Below are 25789 nucleotides of genomic sequence, written 5' to 3' on the forward strand. Positions count from 1 at the left end.
GGGATCTTATTTGACCACACGTTGTGACAGCAACAGCTTCCAAATGCAGATGCCAAACTTGGAATGGTTTCGAGACAGTTTAGCTGCTTTATTGATGAATAAATAGCCCACACCTGTCCATGAAGCAGCTTTTGATCACTGTCCAATTACATTTGGTGCCTTGAAAACAGGTCGCTACATTTCCTGCAAACTCTGTCTCCGGTTTATATGTCGATACTCTAGAATTAAAGCTTTGTAGGATAAGTTATGTCTAAAGGCAGAGAATGGTTTGTGTTTTTTCTGTACATCATTTTAAATCTGAGCATGAAAGCTCAATAACAGATTTAATGGATGACATACTTAAACATCCGTCTCTGCACATTACTTAAGCATAACCTCGAGAGCTTTTTGCCTCACATCAGTGAAATTATATACTGTTTCTATGCAGTTTTCCATACATAGAGCTGTGCAGACTTCCTCCAAGTGTTTATTTTAACAAACATAATCAGAGACAAACAGGTGAGTGTCCAGTGGGGGCACCCTTCCCCATGATACTGAGAGCCAGAGCTAAACCGGAGTCTAATTTTGTGCAACATTGAAGCGAACACGCAGTGCGAGGCTGCTCAGTAGGCAGATCGAGTTTGATCCAACACATATTGACAGGTATGTGTGGGTACGAGCCTTTGCAGTGAGGTAAAGTTGGTTGTGTGGGTTAGGAGAGGAAGTACAAAACACAGGCTGCTGGTGCCAACAACACCCCCTGAAACGCACACACAGAAACACAGACACACACACGTGTGCGCTCACACTTGTGCCACCTACCCAGATGAAAGAGTTGGCTCTGTGGCAGACCACTGCGCGGCCCTCTTGAGGGTTACTGCTGCTATTTCTGGGATAAGGAGTCAGCAGGCAGGCCTGTGTGCATTGTACAGCATGTTATTTCGCAGGCATTGGAGTATGTTCCATATCTGAAGAGAATGTGTGCGAGTGACTCCTGCTGCAATCATACTGAGGCTTGAGCTTCATTATTAAGTAAACACACACACAGACACACACACAGTCCTCCGAGGGGAGAAACCACAGCCTCGGATTGCTGAAGAGTCTTAATGTCAACAACTGCCTCTAAAAGCACAAGTGTTTGTGGCTGAGCAGCAGTTTAAGATAAGCCGAAGGCTACTGAACGGAAAGACTGATATCATCGCAGCAGAATGTGCTTGCTGTAATGGTGACTGATGGCACGTTCACGAATTAATCAAGAGGGGTAAAAAATGAAATATGGAAGCAGCAGGTGAAGAAGACACTTGTGATAAAATGTTTCATAAGAGAAGCGATGCAGGAACGAGGGAGGCATGTTTGAGATGATTTACAGTAAGAGAGAAGACATGTTGGGGAAAAAGCACAGGTGGTAAAGGAAGAAGAAGAATGATGCAATGAATGATGCGATCTGCAGTCACGGAGACAAGAAATTACACAAAGAGCAGAGACTTCATTTTAACAGCGAATCATGGTGTTAGTCATGATTTGGGCTTCTAAGTATTTTAGTTTTAGTTGACTAAATATCACGAGATCATAGTAGACTAAATATAAACTCAGACTGTCGTGTTTTTACCAGTGTGGCGCTCCACACAGTCTGCAAAGTTTTCTTGAGAGCATTTATGAAATGTGTCAATGTGTCTGCTCTTTCTTCCTCCCAAGCACTGACGCTCTGTCATGCTGTCGTGAGAAACGGGGATCTAATTCATCGAATGTGCGCATCTGACTTTTCTGCACAAGGAGGCTACTTCTGATTGGACTTATCGCTCCAGAGTATTTTCATCTCATTTTCATTTGTTAATGAAAGTGTGTGCACATTTCATCATAGTTTTCTGTCCTCGTGCGTTAGTTTTTGTTTAGTTATCATCTTGTTTTGATGAAACAGTTTATTGGTCAACTGGAAGCCCTTCTAAACAAGTTCAGTCTTTTTTTTACTTGTGCTGTCTTTGACCTTTAACATGCTAACTGAGGTCTGTAGAGTCTGAGATGGAGCTCTGGGGTTTTTTCTCAGTTTCTCTGAGCAGTGCACGGTGTGACTTCCGGCTGAATTGGATGGGACGTCCAATCCTGGGATCTTTAAGTCTGACGTCATTAGCTGTTTCCGGGACCAAACTCCGCTTCAGGTCCCAAAGTCAAACAAACACTGTGGCATCACTGAGAGTTAAAAACTGTCTAAATTCTTTCATCTTTAATAAAATGATCAGCGTTGCTGCTTTACTAGGTTTAACTATTAAGTTTAACATCCATGAAAACAGAATTTATGAAGTTTAACAGAGTTAGAAGTTAGCAGGAAGTTAGCTCGCTAGCTTCCACCTAAACATGATATAGCATGTTTTGACTGAGAGATTTCTGAAAAATTCAAACGTACAGCTCTGCTATCACTTCCAACATAGATGAAGACAGAAAACTAAACAGCAGTGACGTTTGTAGGGTTACTGAAGTTGGGCTAGCTGGTATATAATTATGTGCTACGTGGTGGCTAGCTACACAGCTATGTTAGCATAGCATAAACACAGTGAAGCTGGAGGACGAATGCTAACTTTTTTCCACTTGATAAAAGTTAACGTGAGGGTTCCCGATGGTTAGGGACAAATGCAGTTGCATGGCAGGATGCTGTAAACCAGCGGTCACCAACACCCGGGCAGGTCCGTGAGTCATTTTGTGAGTGGATTAATTTTTTTGTATTCATCCGCGACACCTTAAAGGCCGGTCTGTGAAAATATTGTCGGACATATGGCGCAAAAAAGGTTGGGGACCGCTGCTGTAAACGTACCAAACTTCAGTCAGGAGAACACTGAGATAATCCATCCACAATACAAGGTTAGTCATTAATATACTGCTGCATGGGCTGGGCTGTAGTTTCATTGTAAGGGTTTAAAAACTGAGCTTTAAAATGAACAGTGGTAATAAAAACTGAGAGAGGCCGACAGTGATCACTGACTGTTTTTAGGGGCTTGTTCAGATTAAACACAAAACATTAAAACATGTTAAAAACACAACAGCCTTGTAGTTTGGACCAGAAAGCAGAGTTCACACGTCATCACTTAAAGACCGGATTAGCAGCTGTTTTGAATGGTTTCCACTTGGCAATAATCTTTCTTACTGCACAACGATGGACTTTAACGGTTTATAAATGACCTTATAACCCTGATAAGCTTGATGAACAGCAACAGTTGCTTCTCTCAGATGTCTTTCCAAACTGCCAAAACATCTGCTTTCATCCAGGTGCCCACACTTACTGATGATGATTAATTAGTGCATGTGAATAGCATCACCTGGTTGCAGTCCAGGTGTACTTTGTTTTTGACTCGCTGCTTCTGCAATTTGGCTTAGTTTTTGTTATCAAAGAGACATAAAGACAAAAACCATTTTATTTCACACAACCAATTCACTCAGGTGAGTCCCTCAGTTTACTGCAACTTTTTAATTTGGCTACTTTTTCAGGCACACTTGCCAGCACCTGGCAGGAGGCCAAACAAATAAAAAGCCAGAAATCAGAAAGCAATAAACCTTATGCTGTGATTAGATTTACAGCAATCTTATTTGGACATGTGTAGCGAGGAAAAAAAAGAAAAGCTTTTGTCTGATGAAACATAATTTGATTTAGGAGCGTGCAGCCAGTGAGTTTGGGACATTAGCAGAGCAGGGTGCTGGAAGCTGCCAAGACCGTCTCACCAGGCGCCCACCCAGGTGGGGAGGAATTGATTTTATATGGTAAAGAAAATATTTTGCACTTAACTTCCTTTCTGTCCACTACAAAATGCCAAAATCTGATTTAGCAAGAGAGACTAAAGCATGCAAATCAGATTTCTACTGCATTGTTTTAAATATCCTTTTCTGTTCTGTCCACTCCTCTAAAATATCATTGCAGCTTTATTCAGTCGATATGATAATCATATAAAGTGCAATGGAAATGATTATGTCTATAAATGAGAAGTTATTGTAGGCTATTAAGGGAACAGTTATAATACATGTTTTTATCTACACTTCCAACAAAGCTGAAAAGGATAAATGTCCTTCTGCACAGTGCACATCGCTGCTCTGCACACACATAAGAATGCAAGCTCACGGGGTGATGTGTGAGGTCGTAATACGGCCAAAAATTGAACTATTTAATGCACCTTCCTTTTACTGATATGATTTTGTTTATTGGGGTTGTTGCTGCCGTGTTGGGTTAAAGAAAAATGTTCCCAAAGCCGCTGGATTTCTGCTCGTCCATTTGATCCTTGAGTATGGATTTATGCACGTAAGCAACCCGAGCCAACAGCTGGAACAGTTTTATGCAATGCAGAGTCGGTTCACCTAGCAGCTCGGTTTTACTGTCTTCTAGTAAAAACACAGACTTACTGTATGCACAGGGCTGCCAGTTGCTGATGCACGCTATTCAGCACAGAGGAGAAAAAAGTAGAAGTTAGGTACCAGTTGTGGGGCATCTGCCTCCATGATATCTAAATGCAAACTTATCAAAGCCAGAGAAGGACATCCAGACTGAGCTTTACTCGGTAATAGCACCAAACTTTAAAAAAGCATCTATTGTAAAGGTCCAATTAGTCCAAGACAAATTGGCTTTTTCTTTATTTTTTAGAAAACAATTTCAGCACTATCAAACAATATCATATGAACATATTATTACTATTTAAAACATTCTTTGTTCCCCATTTCTTTGTCTGATTTATTGCCTTGCTATCAATCACCAGAACAGCTCCAGTTCCATCCAGAAACTTTTGGTTTTGATCAAGAGAAACAAAACGATGAAACATGGAATATGTCCTGTGTATGTGATCAGTGATTCGTGCTTCTGAGCAGAGTTAAAATCTGTGTTAGTAGGTTACACTCTCAGCAAATGCCAACCACAAGAGACACGCCTGAAGTGTGAGTACAAAGTGTGTGTGTGTGAATCTACAGGCTTGCAGACGTTCACACTGGTGCACTTGAGTTTGCATGAGCCTCTGTTCAAGAGCGTTGGCTCAGTGCTCGTGCAGAAACTTTGACTTGTGTTCATGCGTGTGCTGTTGTGTGTTTTTATGTCAGCAGAAAGCGTGAGAACCAGGTCGGTCTCCCGAGAAGAAGAAAAACAGTGAAACGATGGAGTGATGAATAAATGAGGGCAGGAGCGATGAGAAGAAAGAAGAGAAAGAAATGCTGATGCCGACAGGTCAGTGGTAACGGCTCTCTGAGCTAATTACACGAGGCTAAGAGCAAACTTCAGTCGTACTGCACAGAGTTACAGCCAATTAAAAACAGTATAAAGGGGAGCAGATGGTCAGGGATGTTGGGCAGTGCAGGAGAAATGGTTTTCCTATATTGGACCTTCTCTCACTGTGGTTTCATATAAACTGCTGGTGTGCTGCCTCCGTCTTAAATCTGGTGCTTTATGATGCACACATTTTTTTGTATTCATCCGCGACACCTTAAAGGCCGGTCTGTGAAAATATTGTCGGACATATGGCGCAAAAAAGGTTGGGGACCGCTGCTGTAAACGTACCAAACTTCAGTCAGGAGAACACTGAGATAATCCATCCACAATACAAGGTTAGTCATTAATATACTGCTGCATGGGCTGGGCTGTAGTTTCATTGTAAGGGTTTAAAAACTGAGCTTTAAAATGAACAGTGGTAATAAAAACTGAGAGAGGCCGACAGTGATCACTGACTGTTTTTAGGGGCTTGTTCAGATTAAACACAAAACATTAAAACATGTTAAAAACACAACAGCCTTGTAGTTTGGACCAGAAAGCAGAGTTCACACGTCATCACTTAAAGACCGGATTAGCAGCTGTTTTGAATGGTTTCCACTTGGCAATAATCTTTCTTACTGCACAACGATGGACTTTAACGGTTTATAAATGACCTTATAACCCTGATAAGCTTGATGAACAGCAACAGTTGCTTCTCTCAGATGTCTTTCCAAACTGCCAAAACATCTGCTTTCATCCAGGTGCCCACACTTACTGATGATGATTAATTAGTGCATGTGAATAGCACACACACACTCTTGTAATTGCACACAATGCATGCCGTGCCCAACTGTAAGGCAGTTATCCAAAACTGTTGTCACTTTGGGCCCATCAGTACTCTCACTGTTAAGATAAATTATTTGAGTGGGTGACAAATTTCCTGCTGTGATCTTCCAGCTAGTCTCCATCAGGCGTGTGTGCTTTGGTGTGTTTTCATGGGTGCGTGTTAATTAGGAGCAAGCTTTCACGACTCGATTAAATGAAGAGAATCTTTGATCGTTCCTTCTTTGCCCTCTCACGGGTACAAACTCCAAAACAGCCTTAGGACACAAAGTGTGAGGGTGGAGGAGCGAGTGGAGGTGAAGGAGAGAGGGAGCGTAGGAACCAGGAGAGGCAGCGCTGGTTTCTCTGTCTGCTGGCTCGTTCACGTGCTCACAGACGTCTGTGGTTCATAACACCTTCTGACCTCTGCGTCCTCTTCACTTCTCAGCAGCTCAGTTACATTTGGTGAAGCTCAGCCCTGCTTTTGTTCCACTCATCCTGCTGCAGCACATGTCCAACAAGTGGAGGTGTTCATACAGCCAGCATAGCTCTGATCTGTTCATGGAGACCCCTCAGTGATGTAATACCCAATAATAAAATGCATGTGAGCTAGTGAACGTCCTGTCAGCTGCAGCTGGGCCTAATAACAATGAACAAATGTTAGCATAATATGCAAAATTAAGCTTTAATAATGTCAAAATAGAGACATTATTATTATTGTTTTTACACCAGGAGTAACTACATTTGGAGAGAAGGATGGAGAGCCAGGCCGTCAGCTGCAATGCTAATAATCTCTGAATGATCTTGTAATATAAAACTAGCTGCCCAGCAAATCATGACAAACTAGTTGAGTTCAGTTTTTGTGTAACTTGGCTTCTTGACAGCTGCCTTTCCGCTCAGATGATTTCTGATGAGGCTTCAGTGAACAGCAGATCGATCAGCTGAAGGTCCAAATGCAGATCTCAGGTCCTTGCTGGTTTTTTCCTGCTTCTTAAGGACGTGACTTTTAGGTTTTTAGGTGCCTGAAAATATGATTTCAAATTTGTTCTTTGCTAAGATTTCTGGGTTTTATGTGTAGACAAAACACCAGTTCATCCCATCTCGTAGGTGTGTTTTTTAAATCCCTGAATGATTCATAGTCCAGAGTTAATTGTCTTAACAAGCAAGTAGACATTTTTTTGAAAATGCTCAGGCAGGAGGACTAGACTAAACATGAGTGGGGGGAAAGCCAGTGCCCACAGAAAAACTTTAACAGCCCTCCAGAGAGCCTGGACCATCAAGACCAGTTTAAATGAGTCTGCATCCTTGGAAAAAGCAAAATACAGAGAATATAGAGACGCTGGCTCAAGACTTTTGCACATGTGATGGAAATTTCTTTTATGTATGTATGTATATATGAATGTATACATATGAATATAAATAAACACAAAACACCAGACTACATGTTGTTTAGCCTTTATTAAATAATAATAATAATAATAATCATAATAATAATAATAACATTAAAAAAAGAAATTTTTCTGTACAAAGTCTACAAACAACAGTTTGAATAATCTGGCCAGTGCCGTAGGTTTGTGTTGATGTAGTGTACATATGTGTGTCTGTCATTAGTGTGTGTGTGTGTCCATCGAGACAGAAGAGGTAATACTATGTGGACTTCCAGAAGGAATGAGTGAGTAAAGTCACGCAGGAGGAGAGACAACTTCATGAGTGTGTGTGTCTCATTGTTTCTATAGAACTGTTGCAATATATTCTCTAGTCATGTTTACAGTGTGTGTGTGTGTGTGTGTGTGTGTGTGTGTGTGTGTGTGTGTGAGACAGAGAGAGTAAGATATCAGTTGGGAGAGAGAAAGAGTGAGAGAGAGCAAGCAAGAGAGACATAATGAGAGAGCTCCAAGGCACTTGGAAAACAGTCCAATGAAAACACAGTTAGATGGACAGAAAACTCTCCGTCTCCCTCCATTGTTCCCTTCCTTCATCTCTCTTTCAACACCTTTTACTATTCCCTTCATCTTCTTTGTTTCCTTAATAGGCCTCCTGGCTATATCGATGCGTGCCCTTGAAAGAGGAGAGAGGAAGACAGAGAGAAAGAACGGGGGCTGCAGGCAAAGATGCACCGAGCGCGACACGTTCTCCTCCTACATCCCCCCCGTTTCCTCTGCTCTTTGAGTTTACACCGTAGAAGATAACAACGTGATATTTCACAGGTTCAAAATAAAATCAAAACCTACTTCCTAGGATTAAGGTTTCATCTGTAAAAGAAAGAGGCGGAGTTCAACGTTTAGTCCTCCAGTCTGAAGTCGTGTGTGTCTCTCATCGTCCACCTGTCCTCCTCACGCTCATCTTCTATCTTTTATTTTGTTTGCTCTTTACTTTCGCAGTCTTTGGATACGCTCACATGCACAGAATAACTGGATTGGATATTAATTTGATCAAAGTTGATTTAATGTTCCCAGTTGAAACTTTTTGGATGGATTTTCTTCTATTAAAAAATATTAATTATGCTCAGTAATTTCTTAAATAACACAAGTGAAGTTTGCATTAGAAAAATCTATATTTCCCCAAACTTTTCTCTGTCAGAACACAAGGTTTGCAGATATTTTTAACATCAGTGTTTTTTTGTTAGAGCACTTCGGGGAATATTAAAGCCGACCTCGAGTCGGCAGGACTCCAACCAAACATGGTTTCTTTTTAGAAATGTCAAACAAATTACTGGGCGTTGATTCGGTTAGATATTCATTTGCAGCACTTTCATAAATGATTAAACCTGTGATAGAAGCTGCATCTTTATCCTGCTTTTCACGTGTTGCATCACAAAGTAAAACCTGTGTTTTTTGTCAAATTTGCACGTTTACCTGCTTTTTCTTTTGCAGTCTCACTAAATGTTTTGCCACCAATAACATTTCTTTATTTTGTGACTCAATTGCGTGCATGAAATACAAACAAAATAGAAACACAACAGCAGAAACACACCTGGGATGCTATCAGCTGTCGAAGATACCTTTAAGAAAGGTAAGAAAGGCTCAGTTTAGGCTAAATGATCGATTGCTTGGTATTTTTTTTGAATAACACATTTGGCACTTGCATGTAAACACAACCATTTATTTGTCTTTGCCTCTGTCTTCCTCTCTACCTGTGTGTGTGTGTGTGTGTGCCTCCTCCTGTTTATCAGTCTCTCCAGCAGCACTGGCCCTCCTCGATGGCTGTCCTCCGATACAGCGTATACTGTAGTTAGCTTAAGGCTCGATTGTGTGTCCAAAAAAGTCGACAGTGCGATTTCCGTTCTCCTCCTGTAGTCTTTCTTTCGCCTTTCATCTTTGAGCGGCCTTTGTTTAGAAGGGTAAAGTGGTGGATAAGCGGCGTGACGACTCATCGCTCTTAATCCCCGCAGCCCTACCGTGCACATACAAGGCTCTTTGGCAATCCATAGGTTGCAATAAAACAATCACTGACATTTTCTTCACACAGTGTCTGTCCATCATTTGGGCATCGTACAGTTTGGAAAGCAAAAAAATAGAGATATATACCAAAAACAAACTCTAGAATACTGAATCTAAAGCACGACTCCATAACAGCATGTTAGATTTTGATAAACCTCTGATTTTCTGCCTTACTTTATCTTTCCGCTACTCTTTGTAAAGACTCATAATCTGTAATGGAAAATAGGCCAAAATAGCTAGTAAAGGACTGAAAGAACACGTAAGACCGTGGAGTCCAACACAATGCTAAAATAAAAGGCTAAAAAAATGGCATAAGAGCTCTACAGGGCGTTTACGAACTGAAGCTGGCTTTTCTTTACCTTTTTTTCCCAAAGAGACACAAGTCTAAAACAGAACAAAAACAGTCACCATTACTCTTCTATGCCACTGGTTTCACGAAGCGCAGACCGGGGCAGACAAAGGAGCGAGCGAGCGCCACATGGCAGGCTAATGGACGTTAAAAACTCACAGAACTCATATCCAACACTTTCAGAAACAAACCAAAAAAAAGAAAATGTCCTTTTTCATACTCCTTTCCTTCTTTGCCATTAGAAATCTAGATCATTTGAGTTGTGTGGTTCAATATCTTTTTTAACTTTTTTTGGAGGGGGGGGGGGTTAGGCATTCACTTGATATGTGTTGATTTCAGTCAAAAATGACCCACTGAACCCACCCACTGGTGCCCTGTGGAACATGCTTCTGCTGTTCGCGCTGAAGTTTCACGTCTGCGTCAGTCACGAGGGCGGATCATCAAATTCCTTTCTTCATCAAGAATCCCAACATTTTAGCCCAGACTGTGCTGCCATTTGTAGTCCAAATGTCCAGACTGTCACAGGTGCTGTAGTCCATTCTTCTCGATGTCATCCCAGTGGCTCGTGGGTAATATTCAATGGTAGATCAATCATTAATACTCTTTTTTTTTCATTCCTTCATTCAATCACAGGCTTTTAGAATCGAGCAGGCTGTCTCCTGCAGGCAGAGGAGAAAATGGACTATAGGCGGGGGGAGACGGGGGTCACATGTTCCCCTAGTTTAGGCCTCGTAGCATGTAGGGGATATAAAGATCACAAGTTCCCACTGGCACATAGACAATCGGGGAAACTCCGGGTTCACCCCGTTAGACATCAGAGCAAGGGGTTAGCGGGGCATTAGGTAGGGGACACGGGGGTCGAGATTACAGATAGTGCTTCGTTTTCAAATTGTCTGAGAACAAGATGACTTGCGGGGGCTCGCGTCTTCCCCCACCATCACTCTCCAGAGTTCCCCTCTGAGTTCTCATGCCTCTGAGCAGCACCTCTGCTGGTTCATCTTAACTTTATGCTTGATCCCGTCGTACAGCTCAAAGTTGTAGTTCTCCAGTGTCGTGGAGGAGCGCGAGGAGAGCCCGCTGTAGGAGCACGTGCAGTAGAGGAGGAATCCCGCGCACACCGCTCCCAGCAGGACGCCTAACGAGCTCATCACGATGATGGTGAGGAGGATCGGGTCGAGCGTGTACAGCCAGGCGTTGTCCTTGTCCTTCTCTGACACCAAGGTGACGGAGGGGGGGTCCATGTTGGAGGAGGGGGTGGAGAAGGAGGATGGCCACCCTGGGAACACATAGTCTGGAGAGAAAATAGGAAATCTTAGCAAGCTGATGTATTCAAGACCACAGTTGTTATTGATTAGCAACTTTGGAAAACGTAATGCAATTAATTACTCTAAAGGTACGATCTGGTGCATGTGGTGAGGGCTGAAGTGTGCACTCCTACTTAGTAAGGCAATCGGGCTAATCCGAATAATGAATGTGTACACACGAACGAGCCAATCCACAATTAAGTGCTGCATTTGGAGTGTTTTATGGAAGCACACACTGCAGACAAGCAGGAAAGCTGTAAACAGACAGTAAACAGACTTGTTTAGCGAGCTAAAAGCTGAGTACTCTCGTCTTGTTTCTGTCAAGGGGCTGAAAGAAACAAGGAGCAGTGGGCACACACACACATGTAATCTGTGATTGTTACAGACAGATGTTTTTCTCGGTGCCCAGAAGGAAGCTGTCTGTCTCACTTTGTCTGCCGTGGAACATGAAAGAGGAGGAGGACGAGGAAGAACGCACACCGTATGTACACGCAGACATGCGCTTTTGCCAGCTCGCTCACACTCGTCTCCTTTCTTTGCACACAGCAGAGATGGTCTGTCACCGTTGCCACGGGCTCTTTTCTGGAGGAGCCATAGGCACGCCTGTCCTTAAAGAGCAATTTCACTTGTCTTTGGGTGAGACTTGTAAAACAGCCAGTATAGCCCGAGGCTGCGAGGAGAGAGGAGGATAACCTCACCTTCGTTGATGGGGGGCTTGTGGTTGAAAACAGGATCTTTTTCAAAATCTATTGGCCTGGGATCTGTTAAAGAGACAGAAAGAATAACAGTATTAATCTAAACCGTCTGGAGCTACTCGAGAGTCCCGCCGCGATAACGTCGCTCCGTGTCTACGCTGCATTTGTAGATGGGTATCAAACAGCTCAAAGAGTTTAAACTTTCTGAAGAGATCAGGGAAGAAAGCTCCTCCAAACTGTTTTGTTCCGCGCTCGGTCTATCGGCGAAAAACAACATCCAGTCTTACTGAACTCTTCTCCCAGACTACCTGCGTAAAGCCAGCAACTTCCATTATGTGATAAGCATCAGTGCTCTTTTTTTTATTTGCTTAGAAATGAAAAGAAAGACGCGAGTGGAGGCTGAATTTAAAAAAATGAAAGCACACAAAACAGTTTCATAGAAAAATATTACCTTTATTACCTTCACATTCACCACAGTTTATTTTCTTTTTATTCCAAGACCGTGAAATTCAACAAGCTAAAATACCACTTTAAATGTTCGAGGCAGGCCAGAGTGCAAGGCTTTGGAGGTTTTGAGGGCTCGATTCTTCTTCAGTTTTATTCAAGGAAATTGACGTTACAGTCCCCAGAAATAAATGGAGCAATATCTGAGCAGCTGATAATCATTTACTGCCAGAGCAGAGGAATCAAAAACACATTATGAAGTGAAACTGTAATAGATATTCAGAAGATAAAAGGTGAAAAACTCATTTAGAACATATGAAAAAAGCTTCATTTCCTCAATTAGATAAAGTTGTTCGTCTGTGAGACAGTTTTGGCATCTTGCGATTACACCTTCAATAAACTGCATTTACAAACTTTGCATATTTTCTTCAAAGCTTACAGATGAATTCCTTTAAATGACACCTGCTGCACTATTCGCTCATGAATGTCGTAGAACTGAGTTTAAATGAAAGACTGTTTTCTAAAAATTGATTTTCAAACCCAATTAGAGAACAAACTAAAGGAATTAACCAAATTTTAATTTCATTTCAAATATTAAAACGACAAACAAATCCTATGCTAATTGAGTGCATTCAATTAAGCAAACAGTGGAGCGTTTCTAAATGTAGTTATTTGACTGACATCAATATTTAATGTCCTCAAAGTGCATGACATTGAAAGACAACCATCAAATCTTGACAGAGGCAGAGAAAGTGCACAAAAGCAATATAACAGCAATGTGGCTTAGGCCGGGGATGAAGAAGTTTACAGCCTCAAGGCTGATTTTACTCAGGCGGAGCGAGTGAACTAAACTCAGCTTCATCTGAGGCCGTGTTTCAAAATCATCAAGCCTCTCTGCTTCCAACAGATTTACAGAAGAAACATTTAATTCATTAAGAAATAAAAAACAAAGCTATACACTAAAGTAAGATAAAATCTCAACGCGTGGTTGTATCTAAATTTACAATCAAGCTGAAAGCATGAAAGGTTGCAAAACTAAAAAGTGATTAAAGAGAGCGTCAGCAGCAGACTTTAATGAATTAATACTCTCGTGTAATTAGATGTAAAAACAGTGCAGTTATTCAGAAGTTAATGAACCTGGTAGCCGTGCTGTAATTATGTTTTAAAGGTTCCTACTGAAATGCAAAAGACGACACGTCTGTAAATCTGCTGCCTGACTACAGACCCTCCACGCTCTAAATTCTCCTTTTTCACTGCAAGCATTGACAAAACATTAAATCACTTAAAGAAAGATAAGAAGAAAAAATCAGGATAAAAACCAGAGGTTTGGACGCTCTTTGGATGACTGCTGAACGCTTTCTAATGATCCTGGCTGAAAGCCCTCGGGCGAGGATCCTGAGAAGAATCATCGCATGGATCTGAAAGGAGATTAAAACTCCCCGTAGCCCCATTTTATCTCCCTTCTCCAATTAGTAAAGAGAAAAATAAAAAAGGATCTTTTTTATTCAGGAAGAGACAGGGATGGCTCTTTGGCACCATTCGCTGTTCCAGAGGGGCCCGAGGACCTGTTAGAGTGCTTGTACGATAATATTTCCACAGGAGGAGGAGGAAAGAGAGAAAAAATAGAGATGGCCTCAGGGCTAGAAATGCTTACCGCAGGGCTTTATGAATGCAATCAGCTCCATTATCTAATTAGAATTATTAAAAGGCTTCAAAGTAGTCTGTGATGGAGAAGGGAGAGGGAGGGAGGGAGGGAGGCTGATTTATAAGGGCCGCATGAAAAGACGCCAGAAACTTGCAAAAGTTCGATAGAGAGTGAGAGAGAGTGCAGGGGAAAAGTGCACGGGTAGCACAACATAAATACACCCGTATATCACTCCTCTATTTGAATCCAGCCCCACATTGATTGGGTTATGGCACAAGGCTGCTAGAATGAGTCATATAATGTGTAAATCATACGCGAGTCGATTGATATGGAAGGGAGAGGGGCTCGGCACACTGAAAATGGATATGCAAGCACAAAATAACTAAAATACTTGTTGACTAAGGCACAAAACAGCATTTTATAAGATGCAGCATGATGAAATAAGCCAATATGGGGAATATCTGCAGTGTGGAAAAAATGCCTGAAACAATGATTTTGATAACGGTGTTTTGAGAGCTTGCTGCAAATCTGGGTTCTTGGCTAATAGAGGTCTGCGGTGGTTAGATGGCGTTTGCTCGTCTGTGTGTGTGTGCAGTGCAGTGAGGCTTCATCACGCTGTCTATTCTGCCAAAAGACTTCTTTCATCTGCTTTTGTGTTTGAAACAACCTGCCCTCCTCCATCTATTCTCTCTTTCCTTCAATCCAAACCACAACCTGCCTCCCTGTTAGCCTCCCTCTTAGAGTAAAAGAAAGATCTATCTTTAGAAAGTATAGAGAGCATTTTTTTCCTTTTACTTCTTTCATCTCCCTCCATCTCTGGGCACATTCTTTGGAGAAAAAGGGGGCTCGCTTAATGGGCCCTTCTCCTCTGAGAGATTTTGCTCCCCTCCATTTCTGCCTCTCATTTTCTCTCCTGTGTTTTTCACTGGGAGGATTTGCAATGAAGGGAAGGAGAAGAACAGGAACAAGTGGGTTTTGATAAAAAGGCTCAGGGATTTGGGCATGAACAAAATGATGTAGGGGGTAGAGATGCTGTGAAGTCCACTCTGATACACCGTCAGCTTCACAATCTAGATAGATTTTTTCTGACATCATGTGAGCATTCTTCATAAAACACGTTAACACTTTAGATTTGCTTTATTATGAGCTCCTATCTTATTCAAACTAGAAGCTTTAAAAGAGCTTTCAAAGCTTTCAAAACACTAAATGACACCGAATAGTTTTTTTCATCCCAGTGTGCAGAATGAATATAATTTTTAGTCAGCAAGTATAAAAACAACTATAGTGTGACTAGTGTGCACCAGCAACACAGAAGGACAGAAAGAACATTAATCAATTTATGAAAAGATTCACAGTAGATGTAAGTAAATTAAGAAGAAAAGTGCTCATGTTCTCTACACTGCAAAAATATGAACCCGCTAATCAGAAATGCATCATGTTACACTTGCTGATTAAATACACAATCAAACTTATGAAAGCAGTCCTGTTAAAATGCCAAGTAAGACCAAGACGAAACATTCAATTCATTTCAATGTTGTTAGTATTCAAACAATAGTCACATCAAGGTCTTTATAGTCAAAAATAAAGACCTACAGAGAAAACCCCAACAATCAGACACCCCTTATAACCAAGCACCTGGCGACAATGGGAAGGAAAAACTCCCTTTTAACAGGAAGTTACCTCCGGCAGAACCAGGCTCGGGGAGGGGCGGGGCCATCTGCCGTGACCGGTTGGGGGGTGAGAGCTTTCTTTAATATGACTTGTAACTTGTATAGTTCAATTTAAAAACAAACTGTTAACGTTTCGGAGGGAATAAATAAATAAATAAATAATGAAATAATGTGGTTGCACGTCCTTTTATAACTGGTTTGCATAGAAAATTAACCAATGACATTCAAAATCATGCCAAACAGTAGTCAGCACACACCTGCCATCGGTTAAAGAGATTCTGACTACAATCAAATAAAGTTCAGCTGGTCTAACACGACTTTTCTGACACTTGCTTAGTTAACACTTTGTTACTGACTAAAAGAGACCGGGTGCCCCTCCAAAGTGGTCAGGGAGGTTGCCAAGAGGCTGACCGCGACGTTAACCACACGTGACAACAATTTCTGCATCCTTCACTTCTTTCATAAGCATGTGGGAAAATGTTCTACGGTCTGAATTCTGTGGCCACAGTCCAGAAAGTGCCCATCACCAAAACACCACCAGACCCACTGTGAAGCACGGTGATGGCAGCATCATGGTTTGGAGCTGTTTTTCTTCAGCTGGCACTGGGGAACTTAAATAAATAGTAGTCAAGGTGCAGGGAACAAGTCTCAAATACCAACCAACGTTGGTGCAAAACCTTCAGGTGTCTGCTAGAAAGTTCTAGATCGATATGAATTTCACCAAGTCATCAAAAATATCATCACCAGAAAAGCTGAACCCAAAAGAAAACCTGTGGGGTGACCTGAGGAGGGCTGTGCACAGGCGACACCCTCACAACCAGTTTGGAGAGGGTCACTAATGTTAATTTACGATGTGCCATGCTGACAGAGTACTACCTCCAAAATGCTGTGTAATGCAACCAGCTTACTTTAAATGTGAGATTTCCCTCCTTTTAAGGATTTTAGTTTGTTTTCCATGTGAACTGTACAGGATAAACTGTCGGTCACATTAAAGATGGAAAATGTTGGAAATGATTTATCTCGGTCTCAATAAAACCTGACATTTTAACAGGTGTGTCGACTTTTTCTATCCACTACACAGACCATCACTGCAGTGAGTGACAGATGCCGATTAGGGGTGTAACAGTTCGGAAGCAGACACTAAATTTGCGATACATCCACGGCCTCGTTCGTTAGACCTCACCGCCGCTGCGCTCTCATCTTGTTATTGATACGATATGGAGATGATGTAAAAGTTAAGTGCATCAACTCAGTGCAAGACTGTAAATACAGACAGACCATACGTGACAGCCATGGCAGACTAACTGCAGGGTCACGTCTGGTACATTAGCCAAGCTTTGCTGTAAAATCCAGTTTAAATGAGCGTCTGTTTACTGGAGCATTTTTGTGTTAGTATAAACAGCATGCGTTTGCAAATATGGGATGAATATTAGCAGCTGACAGACAGATGTTGCGTCCTATAATGATGTGCTAAATAGACATGACTTTGTATTGCTTATGATAGCTGGTCATGTGGAGCTGATTAAAAGCAGCTGTTGCCTACAGGAGAGGATTAGGGCCACTGAAGATGAAAAAGTGACGACTCAAAAATATTTTCCTCAGTGGCCCTAATCCTCCCGTCCAGTGATGTCCTGTGAAGGTAGGTAATCGTGTCAAAAACCTGTTTGCTGCTTTTTCTCGTTAATTCAAAAGAAACATGAACTGTACCGTGGATCTGGAGAATCGTTACACCCCTAACAGAAAATACATAAAGAAAAAGTTACATTGTTGCTGCTCTAGAATCAGTCGGCAGTCTTTAAGCAGATAAATGATTTTCCAAAAGGCTTCAGTTGTAAAATGCTCTTTATCAAAGCAAGTTTGGTCTCATTTATCGGACTGGATACCAGTGTTGGATGTGTTAGAAACAAAAAAGGCCTTGGCAATTATGTGCAGAAAGTAAAGACTGTTTGTAGATTGTTGTATTTGCAGAGATTTAAGAAAAACAATATTCCACATTCAAATGATGCACGATAGTACTTCTTTTCTTTTTGTTTCATTCACCCAACCTAATGTGTGCAAGACATACACGGGTGTTTAGTTTGAACATTGACAGACACAGGCATCAGATTATCCACGAGATCCAGGCAACAAACTGTAGAGTCAAACTGCATCCATTCAGACTCTTACTGGACACAGAGGCACTACCTCATATCGGAGGTTATAGGTTTAAAGCACGTTTTTTAAAAAGGCATATCCAGAATGTAATGAAAAACACACTCAAAGTAACATGTGAGACTTGAAAATCTCAGAAGTGTCCGTGCATATATTGGTGAGCGTGTTTCAGCTGATGTGATGCGACGTGAGCCGTCTCAGAGCTGCAGGGTGCATGTGCAGCTGTCTATCTGTCACAGCTGGACCGGCAACACTAATTCTTCCTGTTTTTTTGTTATTAATCTGTCTCTGTCACTATCTCAGTCTCGCAAACACACGTGGGCAAATAAAATTGGGCTTCATTCAGTCCCGGAGAAGCAGCCATCACTCTTAATGCTGCACACAAACACAGCGTGTCTTTTCTACCTGTGTGTAAATCCTTCCTCTGTCTGACGGGTATCTGGAGACAGGCAATGTCCAAGCTGCAGATCAGAGCGGGGCAGACAGACAGATCCTGCTCTGACATTTACTGAAGGTGGAGGATATGCTGTTACAACCCTGACATTGTACGCTGCATGTAAATGCAGTGTGTGTCATCCACAGCCTGTTATTCATACTACCTTTACTGTGATTTACTGTGGTCATAATCCAGCTCGCTTTCAGGGTTCAGGTATAGAAGCCAGTCTACGCTCGACATAAAAAAAATTGCCCCACAGTGTCGTTATCAGGCCCTCTTCAGCCATCAGAAATACAACCGAAGCTCTGTCATCTGCTCTTCAGGGGTACAGTTTAATGTCAGGACTTCTTTCTACCAGTTTAGTGTACGCCGATCAGTTAATTAGATCAGCCGTCAGCAACGTGCACTGGAGTGCCTCTGTGCAGATCCTCATCAGTGAAGCGCAGTGATTATGCTGAATACGGCTTCTTTTCACACCCCTTGATCGCTTCATTTAAAAAACATACTATTAAATCAGATGGGCCTTTTCAACACTGGGAATCGTAGCTGTCCTCTTTCTCCAGTGATATGGTGAGCATGGGTTCCAGACTCGGCCCGGTGCTTGGGTTCAGGTTGTTTTGGTTAGGGCTATGGATCAGATTACAGCCTGGGTTTTGGCTCTGGTACCAGTTTTGGCGACCTTGCTGATATGGCAGTTGGTTGTTGCGGTACGTCACCGAATGATGATGACTACTGCTGGTCTTCTTGGTCGCCCAGTGGTACCGGTGGCAGCACAGTATCACCAGCACGGTTATACTGACCAGCACCAAGAGGGCACCGCCTCCCGCCAACACATAGTACCAGAAGGCAGGGACTGGCTGCACCACCACTGTGTCTACTGTGGGCTCCATTCCAGATATGGCACCCCCTGGAGGGCAGGAGGACACATTACTGGTTGGCTCAGTAGATGAGCAAGGCAGGCATGCAGACTGCATTAAAGAGTTCAGATTTAGAGATCTATGTTCACTTCACCCCTGTCAGAGTGTGAGTGAGCATGGCAGGTCTGTCAAACTCTGAGCATCTCCACACACTGAAGCATGCTGCTGCAGTAAAAGTGACACTTTTTCAAACATTATAACTTCAAACTGCAACACTAACATGCTTGGCTAACTTTCCTATTAATAATAATGAGTTTTATTTAAGGCAAACACACTTTGTTCTGGTAATAAACTAAATATATTAGTTTGGCTATCAGCTCACGTATGCTAATAGTCGTTTATGTTAGAAAAGCCTCCTTATCATAATTAACAATATTAAAACTAGAATGACTGTTTAGTTGGACTCTAATTTGTGGTTTCGTTCCTAATTCTACTTGGACAGAATTTTCCACCTGGAGCCTGAAAAGGCTTCTGAATGTGGCCGAAATACCTTCTTAAAAAAGATGGCAGCATTTGATATCTTCTTTATTTGCACATCTTTCACATCTATAATTAAGGTGTGAGAATCCAGACTGTTTGTAAGGGGAAATTTAGCTTATTATATCCATATTTAAAATGTGTTTTGCAGCACTTTAAAAGAATTCATTACGAAAACTAGGAGCGTTCAAAGTCTTCTGAGGACAGAAGCAGAACATTTTTGCTTATTCAGCTTTAATTAGAGCTAATTTATTATAGCGTTTGCCTAAAATCATTGTAAACTTGGAGAGAACAAAGAGCTTGACAGACCTAACAACAGAAGCAGGGGTCATTTACTCTACAGGGCAGTGTGCCGAAACTCTCGTGCTCGCCGCTATTTAAAGGTAAGAAAATAAATCAGGCAAAAACCACTTTAGCTTTAACATTTTGCTGTGTGTTAATATTTAAACAACCAATTAAAGGCTTCATTTCTTATAAAATATTTAACTTACTGTAACTCTTCTCTCTCTTTTTTTGATTTATGCAAACATCACAAGCATTAGCTGCACATTGACACGCAAAGGCCCATGCCATGCGTTCAGATTGGATCAGAGAATGCAAAGCCTTGATTATGCAGTGCTTGGGCGACTTGAACAAAGGGCGGGGAGTGTTAAGTGGGTGTATTTGCTGGGATGCGGCATTTTTATCGGGGCAAGATCAGACCGAAGTTGAGTGCGGAGAGAAAGAGATGGAGAGGGAGAGGGGGAAATTACAGGGGCAGAGAAAGGATAAGAAAGAAGGCATTATTGGAGGAAAGAATGGAGTGAAATAGAGAGGGGTGGTAGAAAGTGAAAGGAGAGAGGGTGCAAGGGTGGGGAAGAGAAGGCAGGGCGCTAATCCTGCCATGATATCTTTAATCCTGCATTAAAGGGTTTGTCTGAAAGTTCAATACTCTGTCAACTCGCAGTGAAAGAAACCCGCTGAGAGAGAGGTTATAGAAGAGAGAGAGAGAGAAAGGAAAGGGGGAGAATAAAGGAAAGACGGTGCATGAGCAAGAAAGACAGGAAGGAAAAAAGAGGAAATAGAACTGAGGCGAGCGAGGACTAGATGGGATGAGAGAGAAGGAGAAAAAAAGAGCTGAAATAAGAGATGGAGGAGAGTTGCAAAGCAGGATACAAAACCTCACGGAACCAGTAAGCTTAATTTAGTCTTTTTTTGAAGTTCAGACGCACTCTTTAAGGGTTTAAAATTGGCTGTGATTGTAAAGCTGCGCTGCACGGAGAGTCTTCCCACCGGTGGATTAACTGACAAATAATTTCCAGGGCTGAAAAAGTTGACCGTTACTTTGCTTTTTGAGGTAGCAAAGGGGAACGGCTGCTAAAGCTAAAACGTGTAGCTTTCAAGGGATGCTTGGTAACTACAGCTTCTGAATCACTTAATTAGCATCAAAGCCGGCCTCTCACTTCACAAACAAAGCAGAAAACCAGAGTAAGCCCCTTTTCTCTGTGTAGACGCACGAGTGTGTGTGCAATAATCAACCGATAGCTTCCAACAGACACTTTCAAATGTTTCTGCGAGCGTCTTCTTAACATCAAACTTTTTCTAAATATATGTATGTATATTTTTACTGTACATTTTAATCCACCGGGAAGATTTTATAGTAAAAAACTTGCCGTCTGTCTGGACTATAATGTGTAGTGAACGCTCTACGAATTAAATATGAGTGCTGCCAAATCAGCGTCTGACCAAATGCGATTTGTCACCATCTCCCCTTCTGTTCCTGAGTTATGGTTGCCATGTAATGACCACAAAAGTGTTTTTGCACAACATTATGATGTTGCAGTGAAGCTGACCTTTGTCCTTTTGGATATAAAGTATCGCCACTTTGTCATTTTATCCCATTAGACCTTTGTGTGACATTTTGTAATAATTAGCGTGTGACCTCTGAAGTCATGGCCAAAAGCTTGGTTTGTAAGGTGATCTTGACCTTTGACCACCAACATATAATCAGTTAACCTTTGAGTTCAAGACACAAATTTGAGGTATCAAATCACCGGACTGGCACAGATGGACAACCTGACAGCGCCTGACAGCGCCTGACAGCGCGGCGTCGCCTTCACGGAGCCGACTGAGGCGTTTAGGAAAATGGCTGGTTGCTTATGAGTGCACTGAGTGTTTTTGCATCTGGCGACTACTTGCAGCAGTACCCACAGGTCACCTGGCAGGGGGCAACCAATCAAACAATCACTGACTTGTAGCGACTGCAGTCACTCTGCGAATGACTGGTAAATGTTTGCTGATATTTGCTGTCTTATTTATGAGTGCAGACATATTGCCAACACATTGCAATCCAGGTCAGCCTCCACTGATGAGCACAAGTTGTCTGCAGTTTGTGTCTTTGCATTAGGGACTCGACTCCACTGGCTGCCATCTGGTTTTATTCTACTTGTATATCTTTTTAAAAGGTTGCCGATGCCGCCCTGCAGCAACTACGCCACTGCGCATGGAGGAATTTCTGTTTTTGAGTTTCTGTCTGGATGCTGTATATGTAAACAACAACAGCTTATGTCGTCACAGGTAATCACTGTGATCATCTGTATTATCACAAACAGCTTTAATGTAATTGCCGACTCAGTCTTATTATCGTTTTTTCACCATCTCCATGCACCAAAGTTTCTTTGAAGATGGCATCTGACTGCTGGTGGTCTCAGAGCTGCAACAGTTTCGAAGGTAACAAGACTGTAAGTTCATATAGTGCAATCATTTTGGTTGTGCCGGGGTTTCCTGTTTTCCTTAAAATCAATTTAGAAATTCAGATTAAGCCTTCGTCACTGCTTCCTTTTAACAGAAGCTTTCTGTGACAGCATGAATATTTCTCACGGTCAACTTTAAAACTGTCAAAAACAACTACGCTTTGTTTGTCTCACATCGAGACACTAAGAAGAATAAACAACGCCTGAGGTGTAACTTTATCTGCTCACCCAGAGAGAAACCCTAAAGGGGCTGAGATCACTTCTTAAAAGGAGAAATTTAATCCTTCTTTCTGGGGGTCAGGATCAAGAAATATGGTGTTGTCGTGCTGGGAGTCACATGACAGTTTAAGATAAAGCGAGGATTAGGTCAAATACTCGGGGTATGAGTCAGGTGATGTGAGTTTTCTGAACTTGTCTCCTGGGTTTCACTGGTGCTTGGATGGCTTTGTGTTTTCATTCAGCTTAATGTGCCGGACAATAAGAAGTGCTTCTGAGAGTTCACACTATGTGTTCATAGTTTTCACACACGCACGCACACACAAACAGAAATATTTGAGGAAACTAGCAAAATAAAAGCAGAGTCCTCTGGTTTAAGCCTCAGCCTTCCATGAACCAAATCACCAAAAAGCCTTTATATTCTCCAAGTGGTCAAAAGTTTTGTTAGCATGAGGTAGAATCTGAAGTCCAGTTTCTATATGCAAGTCTTCAAAGAGACCAGTATGTGTATTTTGTGGGCGTCTAAACAAAAGCACAAACAGCTCGTGGTTTAGGTCCCAACCCAGACTTCGAAAACAAGAGATCCAGTAGCACAATCGCTCTAAGACTTTTTATCGTTTTTCAGACTAGCCTATTTCTGGATGAATGAGAGAGAAAAAAGGAAAGTTGGGTGTGATGTGCTCTGCATTTCATGTAAGGGGGATCAGGGACCAGAGGAGAGGGGACGGCAGGGAAAGGAGAAGGAAAGACAAAATGAGGCGTAAATGAGTGTGGACCAGGAGCAGCTGGATGTGCAGGGAAAGAGGATGCTAAGCTGTTGAAATTGAATCAGGATAAAGGAAACTATGATGGGAAAGACTGATTATAAAGACAAATATGGATGGACTGATAAAAAGCTCTGCAATTTCACTGACACCAAAGAAACAGACCAGAAGCAGCAATTTAACCCTGAGCCTGTGATTTAACCTTCATCCCTACATCATCTGAGAAATTGTTTATGGTATAAAATGAAACACAACCTGAGTAAGAATTAAAAACTGTAACAAATATGGTTCAGTGCACTGCTCATATTTGAAACACCCTCTGTTACAGCTGCACATTGTTGCTAGTCAAGTGTTACTGTTGCAGTATGTATTCATGTGCGTGTTTGTTTGTGTGAAGGCAAAAAAATCTATTTTTACTCAAAAAAACTACAAAATCAAGTGTTTCAGCCCAGCATGCAAGGAGTCGTGCCAGAAAAATGCAGTGGATCCATCCTGCAAACCTGTCCCCTCACAAAGCCCACTCCACTCTGGTTTTGTACATGTGCTACTACAAGAAGTACTGCACATGTGCAATGATGCACAGTAATACCTTTACCCCCTATCTAGTTAACAGTGTGTGTTGTGGAAGCCTGTATGGTAATAAGGCACTAACAGGGTTTGCAGTGCTGCAAGCTGAGCTAAGCAACAAAGCAGGAAGCACAGACATGTTGGCACAGGAAGTACAAATGCACATGAAGTAGAACTTACTTTTCAGGCCAGGAAGTAAAGCATGCAAAGGCTCTGGAAAAGAAAGGAAAAACAAATGTTAGTGAAGCTAAGTTAGACGAGGAGCAAGAGTAAATGTGAAAGGATATGTGTCGCCCATGGCGTTGGAAGCTTCCTTCACAATATGAAATGCAATAAAATAACAACAGATGTCCTCAGCTTATATTATAGATGATTACATTTATATGGTGCTGATAGTTTTAATGAATGTCAACACAAATGTTTTTTAATAGAGTTGCAAAATTGCACCGCAGTCCTGGTTAAGGCGTTTGTAACTCAATAAAGCTTTGTCGAGTTCAGAGGTAGTTTAAGACTCCAAAGGCCCATATATCCTCCAGGATGACAGTTATTTTTACAAAATGGAAAGAAAATAAAGAGAGCCAGACAAGAGGGAGGGAAGAGGGAAAGTGGCTCTTGTTATGTCTGTCATTTCTCACCTTCTCTTTGCTTTGTCATTCTCCCTCTCTCCCCGATTGCGCTTTTTTTAAAAGTTTTTTTCTACAGCGTTTTCATCCTCTTTCTTTCCTTTGGGATTTTAACGGCAGAAGAAAAAGACAGACGGAAAACAGGGTGAAAAGGGTGAGGGGCAGAGTGACGAGAAGGGAAATTGAGGAATGAAGAGGAAGGGTGGAGGTAAGTTAAGGGGTCGTGGGAAGACGGACTGAATTTTACTGCTGTTTATTATTTGCTGGAGGACGTGGCATCTTTTATGGAAGTGAGAAAGAGTGACAGAACAGAAAAAAGAAGGGAAAACTAGTTACAGCACAGATAAAGAAGCGGTAGTGAGAAAACTAGCGTCTTTGACTCACAGAAACATTTGACTTAAAGGTGTACTAATGCACTACAGCACTAAAGGCAAATATATTCTGACTGGTCCTAAAGTCCATAATACGACTCATTTCTGCCTTTAAATCTTTTTACAATAAAAACAAAGTTGTTTCTGAACCAAGACTCACATACATTTTTGTGAAATCAGGAAATATGAAGGACTTCAAACTTAACCCAGCGTGTGGAGTGCATGGAAATTTGCCCTTTTTTCTCTGCAAAGCAAATTGTTACAAGTGAGCCGACAGCAGTCGCTGATAGCAGCCTCATTGGTTAACTACTGTCTCTCTGCTCCAGAGTAGAGAGTCTCTCCAGTAATCAAGCACAAGCACGCACGTTATTTTCAGTGGTCGACTGCAGAGACTGAATGGAAGATAATGCTGGAGATGGATAAACGAGAGCAAATAAGGAAACAGCAGGATGGGGTGGTACAGGGAAAGACTAGGAGATAGTGGGAGATATAATAAAAGATAGTGAAGGATCCATGCCCAAAGGGCAGTTGTGACCTACTTTCTTTTTTTTGCGCTTCACTTTTTTGATGTGTGTGTGTGTAAATGAGAAATATTATGATTTTTTTTTCTCCCCCATCACTCTCGCTCTCTGGCGAAAACACAGAATAAATGTTCCGGTGTGAAGCAGGGAGAGAGTGATAGCTGACAGACGGAAACACTGACCAGCATATTAATGAAGGTGCCAACAGGTGAATGGGACTTACGTGCACACTGCTCCAGGTCAGCGCTGCTGCTCATGTGGATGTTGTCTATTCTGATATGTCCTCTTGTCGGGTGTTCAAAAAACCCCTCAAACACCACCTACACCAGAGAAAGTGACATACAGGTGATTACAGCTCAGCTTATGTGTTAGCTTCTTAATTCAGGGATTCATAAACACGCTAACACTCAGCGGTTATCTACCTGATATTCTCTGGGGCTTCGAGGAAGGATGGTGC

The 25789-nt window shown here is 41.9% G+C and overlaps 1 protein-coding gene and 1 long non-coding RNA gene across 6 annotated transcripts in view; one reads left to right on the top strand and one right to left on the bottom strand.

Annotated features, from left to right (window-relative positions):
* The first annotated feature begins 3619 nt into the window (after positions 1-3619).
* Positions 3620-8815, top strand: LOC147312088 (uncharacterized). Its single transcript, XR_015125290.1, has 3 exons — positions 3620-3702; positions 5047-5167; positions 8043-8815. It is a non-coding gene; the product is annotated as an uncharacterized LOC147312088 (long non-coding RNA).
* The window catches only part of LOC147312089 (neuropilin-2-like), a 96048-nt gene continuing 77708 nt past the window's right edge, over positions 7450-25789 (bottom strand). The window contains exons 14-18 of one of the 5 annotated variants that reach the window (XM_086265688.1): positions 25755-25789; positions 25556-25652; positions 23998-24030; positions 11802-11864; positions 7450-11090 (exon numbers count right to left, since the gene is read on the bottom strand). The exon at positions 25755-25789 is cut by the window's right edge and continues 234 nt beyond it. In XM_086265688.1, the coding sequence (XP_086121814.1) occupies positions 10765-11090; positions 11802-11864; positions 23998-24030; positions 25556-25652; positions 25755-25789 (554 nt within the window). In that variant the 3' untranslated portion in view covers positions 7450-10764. Of the gene's footprint in view, positions 11091-11732; positions 19052-23997; positions 24031-25555; positions 25653-25754 lie in introns of those variants that run through there. The other 4 variants (XR_015125289.1, XM_086265690.1, XM_086265691.1 and 1 more) reach the window with 4 other exon arrangements.

The sequence above is a fragment of the Aulonocara sp. 'chitande type north' Nkhata Bay genome, linkage group LG16, assembly GCF_057382095.1.
Source record: "Aulonocara sp. 'chitande type north' Nkhata Bay isolate Kocher_YH1m ecotype deep benthic linkage group LG16, A_spYH_male_GT1.1, whole genome shotgun sequence".
Lineage (NCBI taxonomy): Eukaryota > Metazoa > Chordata > Actinopteri > Cichliformes > Cichlidae > Aulonocara > Aulonocara sp. 'chitande type north' Nkhata Bay.